The following is a 22,109-nucleotide window of genomic DNA, read 5'->3' on the forward strand; positions in this document are numbered from 1 at the left end:
AGTCTTCCATGACCTCACACCACTCCTTTCCTATCTCACTTCAGTAACCATGCTGGCCTTCCCTTTGTTCTCCTATCACAGCTGCTTTAACGCCACAGCAACCATTTCATGTGCCTGGAGTCATCTTCCTTCTAATCCTTGTATGATTGGCTTCCTCTCATTATTCAAAGTTGTAGTTCAAATTTACCTCCTCAAATTGGCCTTCCCTGGCCATTCTATTTACTATTACCCCCTATTTATTCTAAATGCTTCTATTTTATTATCTTTATGGAACTTATGAGCATCCTACCAATCATGTATTTCTTTGTCTGTCTCCTCCACCCTAAGCTCTAAAGGAGCAAGGCCCATATCGATCTTATTCTGGGCTGTGTTCTCATGCTTAGCATAGCAGCCAGCATAAAGAATGTGTCCAAGTCAACACTCGCTGTATGAATTGATGAAGGAAGAAATGAACGAATGAACAATAGCAACAATACACACCAGAACAACAGTTTTTTGTTCTCTCATTCACTCATTCATACAAGATGACAAATGTGGTTCTTGTTTCCAGACCTTACAGGACAACAAGGAATGCAGATAAATAATTAAAATTGTTTTGCTAGGGCAAGTAGAAAGTACTCTGACAGCACACAGAAATAGGGCTTGCCTGATCTAGGGCTTAGAAAGGCACTTTAGGCCGGGCACGGTGGCTCAAGCCTGTAATCCCAGCACTTTGGGAGGCCGAGACGGGCGGATCACGAGGTCAGGAGATCGAGACCATCCTGGCTAACACGGTGAAACCCCGTCTCTATTAAGAAATACAAAAAACTAGCCGGGTGAGGTGGCGGGCGCCTGTAGTCCCAGCTACTCGGGAGGCTGAGGCCGGAGAATGGCGTAAACCCGGGAGGCGGAGCTTGCAGTGAGCTGAGATCCGGCCACTGCACTCCAGCCTGGGTGACAGAGCAAGACTCCGTCTCAAAAAAAAAAAAAAGAAAGGCACTTTAGAGGAATGTATACTAAGACCTAAAGAATGAGCAGGATTTAGGTTGAGAAGAATTTAGGGGTTGGCCAACAGGGAGGCAGTCGTTAAGCCACCGGGAGCAGCCTGCAGAAAGGCCCTGAATGGACAGGTGGCTCTGTGGAAGAACTGAAAGAGGTCACCCATGGCAGGAGTGGGCGGCAGAGGAAGGACAGGTGTTTAAAGATGCTGCAGAGGAAAGCAAGTGCCCATGTGTGCAGGGCTTACTCAGTTCAGTTAGGACAATGAGATGGTGCTGAAAGGTCTAGAAGGCAGAGTGATCATGAGATTTGTGTTATTAAATGATCTCTCAGGCTATGCTGTAAACAATGAATTGGAGGAAAGTAAGACTGGAAGAAAAAAGACCTGAGAGGAGGATGCTACAATCATTTAGATGAGAGAAGAGAGTGGCTTGGTCTAGGATATTATCAAAGCAGCTGGAGAAGGCAGTGAGAATAGGGATCTTCGGGACAGTTAAAGAGATTTGGTGGTTGATTGGCTGTTGAGCAAAAGAAGAGTCAAGCGGGCTTCTAGTGTGAGCAACTAGTGAAGAATGTTGGTTTTTTTTTTGTTTTGTTGTTGTTGTTATTGTTTTTCCCGCAGCCGGGCACATTGGGAGGCAAGTATGAGAAGAGCGAATGTACACTGGATCTTTTAGGTTGGGTGTGCCTGTGAGACTTCAGTGAAAAATCCCTATCTGTTTCTGGCTGTGCTTCAGCAGAGAGATGCAGGATCACTAGAGTGATCCATCTCTTGATCAGGCCAGCATGGTCAACATGGCAAAACCCTGTATCTACTAAAAATACAAAAACATTAGCTGGGCATGGTGGTGCACATTTGTAACTCCAGTTACTTGGGAGGCTGAGGCACAAGAATTGTTTGAGGCAGAGGTTGCAGTGAGCCAAGTCATACCACTGCACTCCAGCCTGGACGACAGAGCGAGACCCTGTCTCAAACAAAACAAAACAAAACAAAACACAAAAACAGGTCAGGCACAGTGGCTCACATCTGTAATCCCAGCACTTTGGGAGACCAGGGTGGGTGGATCACCTGAGATCAGGAGTTCAAGACCAGTCTGGCCAAGATGGTGAAGCCCCGTCTCTACTAAAAATACAAAAATTAGCTAGGCATGATCACGCCTGTAATTCCAGGTACTTGGGAGGCTGAGGCAGGAGAATTGCTTGAACCTGGGAGGCAGAGGTTGCAGTGAGCCGAGATTGCACCACCTCATTCCAGCCTGGGCGATGGAGTGAAACTCTGTCAAAAACAAAACGAAACAAAACAACCCCCCCTCCCACACACACACACAAACCAAAACAGAATACAGCCATAAGGAACAGGAATATTTAAGGAGCAGGAGGAAGACCAGCCAGGTGAAGTAAAGAGCTGCCCAAGTTTTCTAGTTAGAAAACTAGAATTCAAAAAAAACATGAATATAAAGGAAGAGAGTAATGTGAAGAACTAGGAAGTATTTTCTAAGTTGAAGAAAATAGAAATAAACTCAATCAAGTGGTAGAAATAGGTTGTGGTGATGAGAAAAAGGAAAGAGCAAGTATAGACATTAGGTCAGCAAGCTTGATTATAAAAAAGGTTACAGAGATAAGGCAGGAAATAAAAGATGTGGCATGAATGAATAATTTTTAGTTATTTTGAGTAATGAGGGAGTTGGGCATGTTTATTACTGATGGGAATGAGCAAGAGGGAGAAACTGAAGAAACGGGAGGAAACAAAGTCAGGGCAGCCTTGAGCGAGGTCAGAGCAGAAGGGACCCAGAGCAGAGGTGGAAAAATGCTCTGGACAGTGGAGGTCACCCTTGCCTCCTACCTGGAGGATGGTATCGGGGGAGGGACATCAGCCTGATGGCCATTGCTCTAGTTCCTCTCTGATGATGTCAGCAGATAATAAAAGCACTGACTGACAGGCATTGTATGTGTACATGTGTACTGTGTGTTTTCTAATTTAATCATCACAACTTTATGAAGTAGGCACAATTAGTATTCCAGTTTTACATGTGAGAATATGAGATAATCTGCCGGAGATCACACAGTTATAAATGGTGGAGCCAGGGGCTAGTACACAATTCTAAGATCTTACTGTTTATTTTACAAATACAAAACCTTCTTATGTGGATAACAGGGCATCAGACCAGGCAAGTGCTGGCCTCCAATGATTAAGGTGAGGAGCGAGAGATAACTCAGTATACCCCACCTATGAATTCTCTTATTTATATAAACATAGAAATGCTTCCTAACAAAAAGACAAGATCTTACACCTTCTATGTCACATACCATGAAAAAAAGAAAAAGGAAAAGGCATGATCTTGACCACCACTGGGGTTTATAGGATACACATATCTAAGGGACTACAGTGTTCCCAAAGAGGGTCAGTGAGCGCAGTAGAATGATGGTGGGTTCACCATGTAGGACAATGTCAGACCTAGAAAGTAACAGACTCAAGGTCAGAGAGAAGCAGTGATTCCTGATACATAGTGGTGGCTGGTCCCCCATTTTTTTCCATCCTGGCTCCTATGGCATCATGGTAGAAGGAGGCCATACTGTGAATTTAAAGAGTGTATCCCTAAATAATATAGGTTTAAATCAGGCAACAAAGAAAAAAAAAATCTTCCTTGCAGCAGAAGCATTGCAGTTTTGCCAGCATCAGCCATGGCATATCTCCCAATATGGGGACACCCAAGCCATGGTAGCAAAGAAGCTGGAAGAGGCCATTCTGCAGAAAAGTTGAGATCTGGACATTAGATTTGGTGGCTCATGCCTGTAACCCTTGTGCTTCTGGAGGCCAAGGAGCAAGGATTCCTTGAGGCCAGGAGTTTGAGACCAGCCTAGGCAACACAGCAAGACCCCATCTCTACAAAAAATTTAAAAATTAGCCAGACATGGTGTCAGGCCTCTGTAGTCCTAGCTACTTGGGAGACTGAGGCAGGAAGACTGTTTGAGTCCAGTAGTTTGAGAATGCAGTGAGCTATGATCATGTCACTGCACTGTAGCCTGGACAATAGAGCGAGACCCAGTCTCTTAAAAATAGAAAAGTAGTCTGGAGCTAGAAGTCCTCAGCTTAGCAGATCAAAGTGAACATTACAATATAACTAGTATAGCACCTTGGGGATCAGTTACCAGAACTCTCAATCCCTTTCTAACAGGACATAATACTGAAGTTTTTCTTGTTTCATAACAGCAACAAGGACCTCTAATCTTGAAACCTACCAGTTTCACCTTCAGCAATATCAGAAACAATGAATTTTCATTTCCACCAGCCAGAGCAAAGGAAATGACAAAGAGACCAAGTCCCATACTCTTAAAACTATCAGAACATGGATTGTTGAATTTCAGTTTGTTGTCCTCCTTCCCAATGCTCACTTCCTACTTCTCCTTTAATACTACTGCTAAAACCACTAGTGCAAAATTGAGCAATGAATGTCAGAGATAGTGAGCTTAATTACCTCGTTCTTGACACTAATGGAAATGACTCTAATGTTTCACCATTAAGTATGATTTTCTCTGCAGGTTTCTGGTAGATATTTTTCAAGTTTTAAAAGTTCCTTTAAATGCTTATATTAGAAAAGAAAAAGGTATAAAGTCAATAAGCACCCACCTTAAGAAACTTGAAAAAAAGGAACAAATTAAGCTCAAAGAAGAAGAAAGGAAATAATCAAAATAAGGGCAGAAATAAGTGAAATATAAAACAAACTATAGAGAAAACCAATAATGTCAAAGGTTAGTTCTTTGAAAACAGAAATAAAATTGATAAACACCTAGAAAACTCAATCAAGAAAAAAAGGAGAAAAAAATTACCAACCCCAGAAATGAAAGTAGGACATCTGGGCAGACCTTCCAGATGTTCTGAAGATAATACTGAAATAGCATGACCAACTTACATCAATAAATTGAAAAGTATAGACCAAGAGTGGCCCCTTTTCTGTAAAGGACCAGATAGTAAATCTTTTTGGATTTGTAGGCCATGCAGTCTCTGTCACAGCCACTCCACTCTGCCATCATGATGTGAAAATAGCCACAGACAATAGACACTGGGCCAGATTTGGCCAGAGGTCTGTAATTTGCCACATGCTGAATTACTTAAAATGGGCAAATATCTTGAAAAATACAAACTTCCAAAACTGACACAAGAAAAGAAGAAGCCCAAAAAAAACTAAACAGCTGCATATGTATAAAAGAAATCAATTTATAATAAAAAATGTTCTACAAACAAAACTTCAGGCCCAGATGCATCACAAGTGATGTCTATCATAAACTCTTTCACAAAACAGACATAAATGGATCACTTTCCAACTCCTTCTAAGAGTATACCCTGATTTCAAAATCTGGCAAAGATATCATAGAAAAAGAAAATTACAGACAAATGTCCCTGATAAACATAAATGTAGAATTTGTTAACAAAATAATAGCAAATAGAATCCAGCCAAAGATACACACACACACACACACACACACACACACACACACACACACACACACCCCTACACACTTAAAGGATAATTCATAACCAAGTGTTTATTATTCAGGAACGCAAAGTTGGCTTCACTTTCGAAAATTCACCACAATAACAGAATGGCATGGTCATCTCGTGAGATTTGAGAAACCTCAATGCTGATTTAAGATGCAAACTCTCTGCATGTGGTAATGGAAAGGACTTTCCTCTATCTGATAACGGGCATCTCCAAGAAACATTCAATTAACATCATATTTACTGGAGAAACATTATTCTTCCCAAAGAATGTAAATGGACAAGGATGTCTCACTACCTCTATTTAACATTGTGCTGGAGGCCCAGTCAATTCAATAACTCAAAAAAAGGAAATAAAAAACAAAAGGAAAAAGAATGGAAGAGAAGAAAACTGTCATTACTTATAGATGATGTATTTCTGTACATAGGAAGCCCTGTAGAGTATACATATATATATATTTAAAAACTACTAAATGTAGTAAGTAAATTTAGCAAAGCCCCAAGATATAAGGTGAATATTTAAAAATCAATAAATTTCTATATACCAGCCAAAAACACTGGGAAATAAAATTTAAAAATTAGTATGTAAAATAGAATAAAAAACATATCAGCTACCTAAAAATAAATCTAATGAGAAATGTGCAAGACTTCTACATTGAAAACTACAGAAAACATTGTTGAGAGAAGGTAGAAAAAACTTATATAAAAAGATATACCATGTTCTTGGGTTACAAGAACCATAATTATTGAGATGTTCATTCTTCCAAAATTTATATTTAGAGGCTGCCCCAGTCACAATTTAATTAGGCTAAAAATTAATTTGATTTGTAAAAATAAACAATGTGATTGTAAAATTTATATAGAAAAGAACCTCAAACAGTCAAAACAATCTTGGGGAAAATAATGAACAAAGTTGAAGGATATATATAAAATGACTTTAAGGATTACTATAAAGCTACGGTAATTAAGAAAGGTGGATTTGGCATGAAGGCAGAAAAACAGATCAATGGAACAAGAGAATCTGAAAATAGACCCACATAAATATATAGTCAGTTGACTGTTGACCAAGGTGTCACATTAACTCAATAGAAAAAGGAAAGAGGTAAGGATTGTAGACCTAATGGGAAAAACCCAGAACCATGAAGCACCTTGAAAGAAACAGAAGTATATTTTCATGACTTTTGGACAGGCAGTAACATCTCTCTCTCTCTCTCTCTCTCTCTCTCTCTCTCTCTCTCTCTCTCTCTCTCTCCCCCCCCGACACACACACACACACACACACACACACAACACACAGAAAGAAAAAAAATGTTTAAAAAGACACAAAAAGCACTAGCCATGAAAAAAAAAAATTTGATACACTACACTGCATCAAAATTATACCTTTCTGATAAAATATGCCATTAAGAAAATTAGTCCATTTTGTAACAGAAAACTTGTATCCCAAATAAATAAAGAAATCCTACAATCAACAATTTAAAAAGACCAGGCACAGTGGCTCACATCTTTAATTCCAACACTTTGGGAGGCTGAGGCAGGAGGATCACTTGAGGTCAGGAGCTCTAGAGAGCCTGGGAAACATAGCAAGACCTGCAAAAAGAATTTTTAAAATGTTTAACTGAATATGGTGGTGCTTGCCTCTAGTCCTAGCTACAAAAGAGGCTAAGGCAGGAGAATCGTTTGAGCCCAGGAGTTTGAGGCTGCAGACCATGCCACTGCACTCCAGCCTGGTTGACAGAGTGAGACCCTGTCTTAAAAATATATCAGGCAAATCATCCAATTACTTGAACAAGGAGCAAAAGATCAAAAGATCTTAATAGATGCTTCACAATAGAGGATGTATGAATGCCCCCATGAGAAGTTGCTCAACATCTTTAGACATTAGAAAAATGCCAATTAAAATCACAATGATATACTATTTTATACCCACTGGAATGGTTGCAATTATAAAGACTGACAATATGAATATGGGCAAATATGTAAAGCAGCTGAAATTCTGTTACATTGTTCATAGGAATATAACAATAGAGAACTGTTTGGCTGTTTCTTAAATGGTTAAATGTATACTTTCTCTGTGATCCAGCAATTTCACTTTTAGGTTTCTACCCAGGAGATATGAAAATGTATGTTCACAAAAAGACTTTATCCAATAATGTTTAAAGCAGCCTTAGAAACAATAACCTCAAACTGGAAACCCAAACATCAAGTAACAGGATGGGTAGAAAAATTGTGGTACATGTATACAATGTAATATTAGTAAGCAATAAAAAATAATGAACAGCAAATACATGCAACAACAGACATGAATCTCAAAAATATGTTCATTGAAAAATGTGAAGGGTCTGAAATTTTATCCTACTTGCAGGCTAACAAGTCATGGATGCTGGCAGAAGACATGAGACTCCTGGGTCAGAGATAAAGGACAGTTTATTACAGCAGTATCACGAGCAATAGTAGAACATTAGCATTTGCACTATCTCTGAGTACAGATTTTCAAAGGATATTCAAAGAGGGCTAGCACATGCAGTGAGCTGTGTTACAAGAGAAACGTTCTGGATTTAGGGAGTGCAAATCTTTTATAAAAGACAGCATGTCTGACATTTGCCCCAGGAAGAGATATTATTTTTATTATACGAAATAACAAGTCAAAATGCCCTTTGCTCTGGAGAGAGATACTGTCTCTATTTTCAAGAATGTTCACTATAAAAATATATCTGGAACAAAGGGCAGTCATTACCTCTGTTCATAAGATGTATACAAATGTAAGACCCATAAGGACTGTCTCCCAATATTAAGTAAAAAATCCACACAAAAAAGAAGATATGCTAACTTAGGAGATTTGCCGAAAAAACTTTCCTTTGTATTTTATCATTGTGTGGTTTTTGTATTAAGTATATTAGAACTTTATAGAAGGAGTGGAAAATCCTTACATCTCTGTTTACATTCCAGAACAGTTGACGTAACATGGTGTTTATCTTTCCCATGATAAAATCACTGAAAAAGGGTCCTTTTTAGGAAGGAGTGCCCATCTTTGACTACCATGACTACCATTTCAATTCTTCCATTGTCAATGATCTGCTTGAGTTTTCTAAATTATTTTGATTCAATTCTAGAAAAAGTATTCATAGAAAAACATCCATTTATTTTAGATTTTGACTTAATTACCAAAAAAAAAAAATCACATACTTACACAGTCATTTTAAAATCTGTTACTTATAGGGATGTTTTTTCCCTATCCCTTTATTGTATTTTTTTTAATTTCTTCTCCGAACTGCAAAAATTTCTTGGCATTATTGGTCTGTTCAAAGAACCAACTCTCATGTTAATGGATCATATTGAAATCAAACGGCATGTATGGGTGACAAATCCTTTTTTCTCTTACCTCCATCTCTCATTGTGGGGATTTTCAGTTACTTCAGGATTTGTTCTGCTTCTTTCTCTAAAGCAAAGGTGGTAAACTATAGGCCATGAACCAAATTTGGCCCACCACCTGTTTACGCAAATACCATTTTATTAGAACCCAGCTATACCTATTCACTTACAAATTACCAATTGCTTCTTTGCAACCACCACAATAGAGATGCATGCATGCAGAAGACACTATGTGGCCTACAAAGACAAAAATAATTACTATCTGATTCTGCCCAGAAAAAGTAGGCCAACTCCTGCTCTTCAGTCGAGACATATTCATGACAGAAGCCCTCTATAAATGGCTCACTTTGCTTGCAAAGCATTTCTCAGGGCTTTGTACTGGGGACAAACACTTCTACTAATAGCCTCTTGGGATATACAGGGGAGAGAAGCGGCTCCAGTTGTCCATTTCTTCTAGATTTAATCCTTATCACTAACCATAAATTCCACGTTTCTTATATTTGTTTAAGGTGAGTTCATAATTTATCTGAAATTTTCCTGGGTGAAAATTGGCTTTCCATTGCAATAGCTTCCTCTTTTTATAGGTTTGGACTGATTTTCTCTGTTCTTAGTCAGCTATCAAATCAATTTCATATGTTCCTGGCATTCCTCAAATCATATATTCCTGTATTTCTAGGAACAATATGATTTTTTTTTCATATATCTTACCTGTCATTCAATGTAATATTTGATGAGAGGGGAGGTAGGGAGTATGTGTTCTACTCATGATCTTGTGAGTTACTGCTGGATTATAAAGCATAAAGATATCAGATCATGTTGTTATATAAAGGTCAAAAAAAAAAAAAATACTTGTGTCCAGTATACACTTCGTAGCTCCAGACTTGACAGGCCTCTCTATTCAGTAATAGGGCTGAAACAAGATAAGAATGCTAGCAATATTGTATCCAAATTTTTTAAAAGAATTTCTTAGCAACTAAAAGTGAGGCCAAAAATTGGCTTTCAGCAGCAAAATGAGGGTCTCTTTCTTATATGTATACTGGTATTTCTGAGTTTTGTTGAGAGGGAGAGGATGGTTAATGAGAAAAGTTTTATATTATTTATCATGAGTTCTTAGCAAAAGTCTCTGGGTAATGTCCCTGCACACTACAGATATTAATTTTTTCAAGTTTAAAACACTTCTATCTCTCTTTTGATGATTTTCACACAGCTCAACAATAAAAGTGGAGTAGAGAAACTTTCTTACCATATCCCAAGCCTCCAAAACAAAACACTTTCACCAACGAACCTTCAAATCTGAGAAATTAAATTGATCATACTTGCCACTTTTTTCAAAGACTCTGACAAGGCAGTGTGTGTGTGTATATATATATATATATATATATATATGATCGATATATATTCAAAATGCAGTATTTTTGCTTTTAATCGCAATACTAATATGCAATCACCATAGATCCAGGGGGAAATAGAGTTTAAAATTATTACCTTGGTTTATTTATCTCACTACAATTTGGGATAACCAAGGAAAGGAATTACTTATAATCATCAATTATATACAACTCTGATACAAGTTTTAAAATTAAGTTATTTTAAATGACTAAAGCTCATTAAACAAACTGCTTGCAGTATTAGTAAGAATAATTATAATTAAAAGTACACTCCAGCAGATGGTTACATTCATTTTGAAAGGAAGAAAACGGAAAAGGTTTCAACTTAGATGCAAACATTTCTCATGACCCAAACCACAGCTTTAGTAGAATTCAAATGTTAGCTTCTGTAATATACATGTTAGTGCCAGTCACAAAACTGAAACACTGTAGTAAAGGCATCTGTTTGTCTGGTCTGTCAAACACTTCAATTCATGCGAGAAGTGTTTTATAATTACGTGGATAAATGCTTTCTTCACAAATCATCCCCTTTCTCTACTTCTCATCCAACATGAAAAAAGAAGCACTGTATAACTTTTGAACAAAGTAGAAAACTTTTAAAAGATGTTAAGAGACAAACACTAAATTCCATGAGTTAGTTGAACAAGCCAAAGCTACTGGGATATGAATACCTTTATAAGAATGAGAAGAAAAAAAAGAACCAGTCCAATGTTGCTGACAGGGGAAGGAGTGGACACTTCTTATACACTGATATTGGGAAAGTAAATTTGGCACTATCTTGCAAAGGCTTTGATCTAGCAATTTGACATCTAGAAATTTATCCTGAATAAATAAAAACGCATGTGACATGTCTATACAAGGCTCTTCCTTGCAGTATTATTAACGATAACCAAAAATGAAAAAGCAACCCAACTAGCCAGTATTATCAACAATAATAATAATCATAATAATACGTGGTATTGCAATATATTAGATTAAATGAACATGGACAATTTGTTAACACAGAAATATTAAATAAAACAGAACATACCTAAATATAAAGTACATAGCCAAACATGAGAAAGGTGGAAAGGGAGAGGAGAGAGAAAAAGGGGGAGTGGTCAATAGTGGAGTGAGAGAGAGAGAGTGAGAGGGAGGGAGGGGAAGAGAGAGTGAGTGAGTGAGAGAGTGAGTGAGTGAGAGAGTGAGTGAGTGAGTGAGTGAATGAGAGAGAGAGAGAGAGAGAAAGGAGATTGATCCCTTCCTGACAACAGGAACGGGCCTCAAACTGAAGAGGTATGATGAGGTTGATAAGTGAATGCCATGGCAGCTCAAAGAATTTGTATAGAGAGCCAAACATCCGAAGCTGAGGTTTAAACTGCCACATGGGAACAGAAATGTTCCCATTTCAGTTGTGCCTCTCATACTCCCTCGAGCAAGGCAGAAAGTTGGAACTGAGACGTTGAACATAAACTTGAGATACTGAAAGTGTTACAATTCTAGAAAAACTCTACCTGTCAGCTCAAGAAGCAACATGAAAGCTGGAAGTATCTGGAGGCTTTGGACCAGAAAAAATCTCTTAAAAGAAATCAAAATCTCACATTTATACCATGTGAAGCTGTGGCATCCAAATTAACCCTGCTAATGTGATCAGAAAATCCTAAACTGAGTAACTGCAAAATTAATCTACAACCGGCCAAGGCAGTGGCTCACGCCTGTAATCCCAGCACTTTGAGAGACTGGGGTGGGAGGACAGCTTGAGGTCTGGGGTTTAAAACCAGCCTGGTCAACATAGTTAGACCACCTCTCTACAAGAAAAAAACAAAAATTAGCTAGGTGTGGTAGTATGCACCTGTGGTCCTAGCTATTCAGGAACATGAGCTAGGAGGTGGGAGGTTAGCTTGAGCTCCGCAGTTTGAGGCTGCAGTGAACCATGATCACTCCACTGAACTCCAGCCCAGGAAAAAGAGCAAGACTGTCTCAATCATAATCTCAATCTCAATCGTAATCCTAACCAATCATCATCATCCAGAACTTACGAGATCTATAGAGACCTGAAAGAATTGCGGGGCCGGGGGAGGGGAGATACACTGTAAGGATATTTGCTCAATTTAGGGAAGAAAATTCCTACAGAAAAAAAAAAAAATAAAAAAATAAAGATAACCTTTAAAAATGAACATTAAAAAACAATCAAATTTAACAGGAGATCCAGCCTCAGAACTAGAGCTAGTAGAACAATCTAAGTAAAACTATTAAACATCTTTTTAAAATAATTAATGAGATTAAAGGATAGAAACCACAATGACAAGATAGGTCATCATAAAATTGATTTTTAAAGAAGCAAAACAAAAAACAAACAAAAAAAACAAACATAAAAACCAACTTTGGGAAACTGAGATATAATAACTGAACTTAAACTGAAGAATTGGGTATGTAAACTGAAGTGTTTGAAAAGGGAATCCTTGTACACTGTTGGTGGGAATGTAAGTTAGTGTAGCCATTATGAAAAATAGCATAAAGTTTCCTCAAAAAATTAAAAATAGAATTACCATATGATCCAGCAATCTGACTAATAAAGACACATACCAGAGAACTGAAATCAATATGTTGAAGAGATGTCTGTATCTCTTCAGCATTATTCAGAATAACCAAGCTATGGAATCAACCTAGGTGTCCATCAATGGATGAATAAAGAAAATACGGTAAATATGCACAATGAAATATTATTCCACCTTTTTTAAAAAAAGGAAATCCTGTCATTTTGTGACAACCAGGAGGACATTATGTCAATTGAAATAAGCCAGGCATAGAAAAACAAATACTGTATGATCTCACTTTTATGTGGAATATAAAAATGCCAAACTCCATAAATAGACATTTTTCAAAAGAAGATATACAAAAACCAAAGGACACACGAAAAAATGCTCAACATCCCTAATCATCAGGGAAACGCAAATTGAAACCACAATGAGATATTATAACAGACAGAATGGCTATTAAAAAGACCAACAATGACAACAACACAGATGTTGGTTAGGATGCAGAAAAAAGGGAACTCTTATACACTCTTGGTGAGAACATAAATCAGTACAAGCCCTGTGGAAAACAGTACGGAGATATCTCAAAGAACTAATAATAGAACTAGCATTTGACCCAGCAATTCCATTACCAAGTATCTACTGAATGGAAGATAAGTCATTGCATCAAAAAGATATCTGCACTCCTACGTTTATTGTAACACTATTTACAATAGCAAAGTTATGGAATCAACCTAAGTGGCCATCGATGGATGAATGGAAAAAGAAAATGTGACATATATACACAATGGACTACTACTCCATCATAAAAAAGAATAAAATCACGTCTTTTGTAGCAACATGGATGGAACTAGAGGTCATTATCTTCAATGAAACAAGTGAGACATAGACAAATATCACATGTTCTCACTTATAAGTGGGAGCTAAACGATGTGTACACGTGGATATTGAGTGTGGAATGATAGATAATGGAGACTGGGAATCGTTAGGGGGTGGTAAGGAGTGGATGATGAGAGATTAAAGGACACAGTATACATTGTTCAGATGAAAAATACCCTAAAAGCCTTAAATTCACCATTACAAATTCAATGCAGGTAGCAAGATTGCACTTGTACTTCATACATTTATGCCAATAAAATTTTTAAAAATTTTAAATGAGAAAGTCCAATTTATATAAACAGCAAAATAGTGGTTACCAGAGGCTGAGGGGTAGAAGGTCTGGGGAGAGATTAGTCAAAGGACACAAAATTTCAGATGGGAGGAGTAAGTTCAAGAGGTCTATTGTACATCACGATTACCTCAGTTAGTAACAAAATAACATATTTTTGAAAAGTGCTAAGAAAGTACCTTTAAACATACCACACAAAAAAGTATGTGAGGTAATGCATATGTTAAATACCCTGATTTAGGCATTCCATGATACATACAGATATCAAAACATTATGTGTACCCATAAATATACATGGTGTTTACCTTTCAATTAAAATGTAAAATTTTAAATAATGAAATATTTAGGGGTAAAGATTATGGTATCTGTAACTTCCTTTGAAATGATTCACAGATACAAAATGAATTGATGGATGGTTATAGGGTTTGATAAATGACATGTGATAAAGAAAATAAAACAAGATAGTAATTATAGAATCTAATTATAGAATCTACATGTTACAAAATTCTTTCAGCTTTTCTGTATGTTTGAAAACTTTTATTACAAATTACTAAGAAAAATCTATTAAATGAGTTGTGTATCACACTGGACACCATCGTCATTATTATCATAGCATTAACAACAGCAGCAATAGCCAGTCCTTATATAGCACATCAACACTATTTAAAAATAGTATTTGGCTGGGCACGGTGGCTCACATCTATAATCCCAGCACTTTGGGAGGCTGAGGCAGGTGGATCATCTGAGGTCAGGAGTTCGAGACCAGCCTGGCAAACACAGTGAAACCCTGTCTCTACTAAAAATACAAAAATTAGCTGAGCATAGTGGCAGGTGCCTGTAATCTCAGCTACTCAGGAGGTTGAGGCAGGAGAATTGCTTGAACCTGGGAGGCTGAGGTTGTAGCGAGTCGAGATTACACCATTGGACTCCAAACTGGGCAACAAGAGTGAGTGAAACTCTGTCTCAAAAAAAAAAAATTATTTTCCATATACTAACTAAGTAATCCTTCTAATGATCCTATGATGCAAGTACTGTCATTGTCCGTGTTTTGCAGATGATGAAACTAAGGCACAGAGTAGTTAAATAGCTTGTCCGTAGTCACACAGCTAATAAATAGTAGAAGCTGAGATTTGAGCCTACTTAATCTGGCCCTGGATTCCTCTTTCTTCTTGATCATATGCTACAAGGAAAAAAAGTTTTATCAGAACCACAAAAAGAAAGAAATCTTAAAATTATCCCAAAACAAGACAGACAGCTTATAGTGGAAAAATACTTTGAATGACATAAGATTTTACAATAACAACAATAAAAGCCATAAGATAAATGGAAAAATATTTTTAAGGTATTAAAAAAATTATCAACTTAGAATTATATACCCAGCTACATTATTAAAAAGGACGTCAAAATAAAGACAAGGAACCAGAAATTTTCCTGTAACAATTCATCACTACACAAACTGCTAAAATATATTCTATAGAAAGAAAAGAGCTGAATTCGCAAATAGGGAATCAGGTGAAAAATAAATAGAAAGTGAGCAAAGTCATTGGTAAATATGTTGGTGAATCTAATTAAGATCTGAAATAATACCACTCCCACCCTAATTAATGGATAAATTTTTAAAAATAAGGTTTAAATGACTGCATGTAAGATGGGGATGGAGAAGAGAGTAAATGATCCTAAGATTCTTGAGGAGAGACGTAAGATCTATTAACAATTAATTAGAATGTAAGTGTCTGAGTAGAGGAACATCACTGCTAGAACCACAGAACCTAGAACAGTGCCTGATAATAAGTTAGAGAACCAGAGTAAACCGAAAGAAAGGAGAAGAAAGAAAATGAATTCTGGTATACCTATATAAAGAAATAATATTCAGTCACTTTTAGTGTGGATCGATGTATATTTATGACAAGAAAAAATGTAGATAATATATTGAGTGAAAATATACAGTAATCAAATAAATGTATGGAATGTAAAAGAATTTTTAAAAATGTATATCTATAGACACAGATACATAGCTACATAAATAACTAGACTAATATATAAATAGCTAAAGATTTACACATGCTTATACCTATAAATAGGGATGTCTATACATACATAGGGAAATACAGATAAAGATAAACAGTAAATAGAGAAAAAACTTTTGATGTTTGCATGCCAAAATGTTAATAATTTTTCTCCTGAAAATGAATTTATGGATGTTGTTTGAATGTTATGTCCCTTCTTTTCATTTTCTGTGACTATTTTTGCTTTATCATCTTTAACAGCAAACAATAACAAAGAAACCATAAAATAAAAATAAAGCTGACATAAATAATACCCATAAAACATCATTTAACCTTATAAGCAATAAAATAGCAACAAAAAAAGACAAGTTGGAGATAAGAGTTAAGAGAAAAATAACAGAGTAAAATAAGTAGGAATATGCTTATAGAAAGATTTAAGTTTGAGCAATGATTGATAATAGCTGAAATTTAAAAGAGGATATTATTTTAACCAAGTATTTTTAAATGTCCTTAAATGCATAATGTAAATGGTCATAATAAAAGCATAAATATCAATAAATTAACCAGAGGCTATTTTATAAGAAAGGCATAATAGAATTGCATTTAATTATCTCAGTTATTTATGTCCATGAAAAAAAAATTTAACTACTCAGCTTCAGCAACCAAGTGGCAGTTACTAGAATTGCAAAGATGGCACCCTAGGAAGAAACCAGCCACTTCTTTAAATTGAATCCTGTAACTTCAAGTCTATTAAACAGAAACCATTACCTTATCTTCCTAAGAGTGTAAAATCAAGAATTTCTTTTTCTCCAAAAGTAAGTGGTACAAAAACTTCTTTAGTATTATAAATAAGCTGGGTGGTCACTATGCAAGATTGAAAGAGCAAAATTAAAAGGAATAATCTACACTTGAATCTTCAAATGTGTTAACAATACAAGGATCACTCGCTATCTAAATCCATTTGATTCTTAAGGTATTGAAGTAAAAGTACTGCTAAGGCAGAAAAGGGGTGATGGGGAACATTGGGAAGCATTTTAACTCAGTACCAGGAAGAGGGTGCAATCCTACCAGGTTTACTTATAAACTGTGCAACATTGGGAAAGCCACTTCATATTTCTGGATTCAGATTTTATCCACTGATAACCAGAAGAGTAGACGAACTAATACTTAAACTCCTTTTCAAGCCTAATATACTCTGATTCTATAAGCTCAAAGAAAGACTACATCTCTGAACTGTTATCTAGCTCACAGCACATAGTAAGATGAAAGACTTAAGGAAAGGTCACAGGGTAACTGGGATCAACAGAATTCAAAACAGATTATTTTTCAAAGTTCTCATCTGTAATTTATAATTAACAGAAAACCAAAGCCCATGAAAATATTTGCTCTTGCTAAGCCACCCTCCACCATTTTGAATAATGCAAATCATGCACATGTTTTCTAATAAATACATGATCTGCCTAGTTGGAGAGTCTTACAGAGAAGAAAATAAGTATGTACAGTATCTAGGATGAGTGCTATCCTAGAGTCTTAGAAGACAATAGACATGATGTACTTTTTAAAAACCCATATAGAAATTTAGAAGGATACCACAAAGGTAAAAAATGATTTAACAACTGATTGCTAAAATCTTCCCAGCATAGTATTTTGCACACAGAAGACACTCTGTAAATGAATGACTAAAAGAATGAATGAAGCAAGCTTACATCTTGAAGTTCCTTTATGTCTCAAAATCACAAATCTATAAAATACCTGTTTTTTATGGAAATCCTTCAGGGCTGTTTCGTAGCCTTCTTCCAGTCTACTGAAGGCTATTCCTACATCTGTGGTCCACCATATTTGTGAGCTGGTTAGTGCAACTTGAGCCGGGAAATCAAAAATCCACAGTTCCCTAGGTTTTTCCTCATAGGCCACTATGGCTTCTGTGATAGAATGACGCACTGTGTCTTGCATAGTCTGTTCAAGTTGCAGAAGCCATGTTTCCACCTTTGGAAGCAAGTTGAAATGTTATAACACAGGATTAACTACGGAAGGATAATTTCATCCTCCTACTGGCTCTAAGGCCATGCAGCGGGTAATGCCCCAGGTGGATTCATTTTAAACCCAGGTAGAAAACTGCAAGAGGGATAACTCATAGAGGAAAGTGAACTGATGGTGAAATCTTTCTCCTACATGAACCTGTCTTCTCTCAGGAATAATGCTCATCTTACTTTACCCACCAGCTGGCTAACAACTTTCAACAGCTTAAACAGAAAAGGGGTTCTCCATTACTCATTTCTCAGCTTTGAAAGCAAGGAGGTTCTAGACCAAGATTCCCCTCTGGTAACACACAGTGTTTTCAGAAACCAAATGTCACAGACACCTGTAGAGGTATGAGTCATATTCTAGAGCTTTAATAATACAAATTCAGTTAAATTTTTTTCCTATTAATTTTTAAATCTACTGAACTCTTCTCTAAAATCTTCATAATTCATAATTTTAAGATAAAATGTTTTCAGCAAGTACCTTAATTATATTCCCTACTGGTTCTAATCTTCACACTTGTCAGAAATTAGACCACAGGAGAGTATGAGAGATAGAACAACTGCTGACTTGTCAAACTTAATCTTTTTTTTTTTTTAATTGAAGCTTACTTTGCTCCCACAAATACAACTTAGCCAGTTTTCCATCCTGTCAAATGTATTTTGTTATATTAATCCAGGTATTTGTTTCCTTGGGATATCATATAATTAAAAGGATACATATATTATTTGCAAATAATTGACCATAGCAATAAAAAGTGACTATAATAAATAAATACCAAGAATCACATGAGATTCTTAAGATGATACAACTGATTTCTTCCTCCACCCCTGTGAAGAGAGCAGCAGCATTCCTAGAACCTCTGGAGAATTGGGATGGAGTAATATGTGGTTAACAAGCTGACAACCTCTTCTCTTGAAAGAAACAGGAAACACTGCCCTGGCAACAGCCTCAGTATCTCTTCTTAAGGGCCGTCCCTCTGGCTTCACAACTGTGCTTTGTTAACAAGCAGGAGTTCAGATTAATCGAATTAGATCAGGTTGTTCTGATCTAACCAATGGGGTCTGGTATCTCTGCCTTAATAACTAAGGGTAACTCTTAATGTCACTAATCAACAAGTTCCCTCACTAATTCAGTCATTATTGTACGTCTCCTGGATACCCTGGGATCCACATCCTCCACATGGCCACCTGTTCTCAAGAACTCTGCAGTCCATTTGGGAAGACCAAACACACATATATGTCAATATGTCAGCTCACGTACAGATGACTGTGCCAACAATGACAACCTAACTCAGTATGCTTTGAGAACTAAGCTCTGATGAGGTGCTTGCTGGATCCTTCCCTTTTTGGTACTTCTCAACCAACCCCCATAACAACAATTGCTGCCTCCATTATTATGTGCATATCCATTTTCTCAATGGGCCTAAGAGCTCCTCGAAGACAAGGGCCATTTCTGAACTCCCAAAAGCCTGACCTAGCATCTGACGCACAGTAGGTATTCAACACTTGCTGAAGAATATACTAATGGACTAAATTGGGGGGAATCCAATTAAAAGAGTGCAGAAATACAAAAAAAAAAGCACCAAATTAAAAGCATCTTTTTATAAAAGGAAGGCAATTAGAGGGTGAATTTGTATATGTTTACAAGTCTCTAGCATAAGTTGCTTATACAGAATAAATTAGAGCACTATAAAAACTTTCAATATCAAGGGTTCCTGCTAGTGACAAACACATCCATCAATTGGACTACCCCCTCCGGGCATCATGCCAGTCAGCGAGCAGTTTGCTGGGAGGGAGCAGACAGCAACACACTTTTGTCAAGAGAGTTTATGGCAACTTTTTCTAATCATTATAATATCATCCTAAAAAGCCCAAGAGATCAAAAAATATATTTTAATCAAAGTATTCCACCATCTGCTTCTCCTTCATTTGGCAGGATTTTTGTGGTACAATATTAAAAAGGAACAGAAAGGAGTAAAGAAAACCCTTGTAAAACAAGGTTGCAACTCGCATTTCTGCAAATACTTTAAGGAACCCCTGCCACAACCCAAATGGTTCTCCAATAGACGCTATTCCTTCAGTCACTCTGTGGATTAACCCAAGCTATGCGATCATCATCATAAAAAGATGCAATTCCCCTAAATCAGATGAAAACACCAGAAATGCTTTCATAAATCATAATGAGCCATTCTTGTGGATAACTGTTAAGAATATTTTTGAGGTATTTGGCTGCGAGAGGAGAGAATATGCTAACTTAATTCTGTGCACATGGTAATTAGAGTATAGGACATCAGCTTGCTAGACTCAATCAACTGCATTTACGAGGAGCCATTTATAACATTCACAATGGACTACTGAACCACAAAGCCTCTTTAAAACAAGCTTTATTGCAAGGTGCTGCTTCACTATAACCCTTCTCTGTTCTCTGAGCAGTGGTGAAAACAGAATACGCTTTGTAGGAGACTCAGTCACTGAGCTGCATTTGCCACTAATTCTGGGGTCACTCATTCAATCTGTGACAGTTGCTTCCGTCTAGTTCAATTCCTAGCATCTCTGAGACCCTGCTGGGTGCCAAAGCCACATGAGTAGAAACTGGGATGCATGGCAGAAGAGCCCTCTGTCACAGGGGATACAGGTAAAAAGGAACCTCCCAGCCCAAAACTAAGCAGAGCCTGATTTGACCTGAGTTGAATTTTTTTCTTGTTTAATTCAACCTTCTAAGAGTATGCTGAAAATACTCCCCTAACATGGAAAATCTCATAATCAAATCTTACATGGCCCACACATTCACACTCGGCTTGGAATGGGACATACTCCTTTTCTTTGCTGTACATTCCAACTGCCCTGTGTGCGGAAACATCCTGATTGTCTTCAAACTGCAGATCTGCAATGCTGTCGAAAAGTTTGGCAAGGTGATGTGTTACCTAAAATGAGAATATTAGAAAAGATAAGAGCGTTTCTTACTGTAGGTGTATTCTGATAATCTAGAGATGATGCAATATGAAGTCATGAAACTTTCTGGAGTTAGAGTTTTCTCAAAATGTTTTCCCTCAAGATAAAAGTTACTTCTAAAATATCAGAGCTTGAAAGGATCTTGGTGGAGAAGTGGCCAGGCACTCTGGTCAAACCATCACATATTGGCTGACGAATGCTTACCATGAAAAGTGATCTATTTTCTACTTGATGACTGGAGGATTACTGACTTCTCTATCTCTACCGTATTCCTGTAGACGTGCATCCTGCTGGGCCTTCTGTAGTCAACTTTTAAAAATTCAAATTCACAGCATTAGTGTACACTATGAAAAAGCTATTAAAGTGTCTGAAATGAAAAATGTCAATTAGAAAGAATCTTACTTTTTTTTGAGGGCGGTTGTCTGTTAACATGCACTTGCCTTGATACTTTGGTGAGCCCCACAGTATCCTTGGTACATAAGAAAGGTGAGTAGGATTTCCCCCTTTTCATTGATAAGGAAATTGAAACTAAAATATTAAGTAAATTCTCCAAGTTGACATATAAAAGTAAGTGGCAGTTAGACATTGAATCTATAATTCCAGGCCACACCTATACAGATCAAGTTCTTCTGGTGTCATAACCTCTTACATCCTAAGTTTTGCATTCTCCAGTAGAAAACCAGTAAATAGTACATTGAACTCTATGCAGGTTCCAGACAATTTGGGGAAAGAAAAAAAAAAACAACAACAAAGATCAGATGAAAGACAAAATATTAGCATTTATTTTGCAGAAGTCAGTTTGAAGAACAAAATCTAACTGGCCTCCAACCGCAATCCCAGCATGTACAACACTTATTCATCTCGTTACATCAGTACAGACCAGAACAAGCCTCCTCTGGGGACCGCTGCCCTATGTTTTTGTCATGGAGGAAAGGAAACAATGACATGTGTTGCGTAGGTAAATTCACACCCAAGGGGACAAAAGAGAACAGACTTTACTAATCAGGGAAGTTACTCTATCATCTCTCTTGGGGTAGACTGAGTCAAGGGCAGGGGTCAGCCCAGAAGAAGTATCAGAAATGGGAATACATGTTCCCTTGTTATCATGGTGCAAATAAAAGCTGCTAAGTGGAAAACAGTTTTGTGGTTCCTCAAAAACTTAAACAGAATTACCAATGATCCAGCAATTCCTCTCCTAGGTATATAC

The 22,109-nt window shown here is 37.0% G+C and overlaps 1 protein-coding gene across 1 annotated transcript in view; it reads right to left on the minus strand.

Annotated features, from left to right (window-relative positions):
- The window catches only part of DNAH11 (dynein axonemal heavy chain 11), a 373,548-nt gene that overhangs the window by 238,454 nt on the left and 112,985 nt on the right, over positions 1 to 22,109 (minus strand). Inside the window, exons 29-30 of the mRNA XM_077996991.1 lie at positions 20,725 to 20,874; positions 17,679 to 17,912 (exon numbers count right to left, since the gene is read on the minus strand). Of these exons, the coding sequence (XP_077853117.1) occupies positions 17,679 to 17,912; positions 20,725 to 20,874 (384 nt within the window). The remainder of the gene's footprint in view (positions 1 to 17,678; positions 17,913 to 20,724; positions 20,875 to 22,109) is intronic.

This window comes from Macaca mulatta, chromosome 3 (genome assembly GCF_049350105.2).
Source record: "Macaca mulatta isolate MMU2019108-1 chromosome 3, T2T-MMU8v2.0, whole genome shotgun sequence".
NCBI lineage: Eukaryota > Metazoa > Chordata > Mammalia > Primates > Cercopithecidae > Macaca > Macaca mulatta.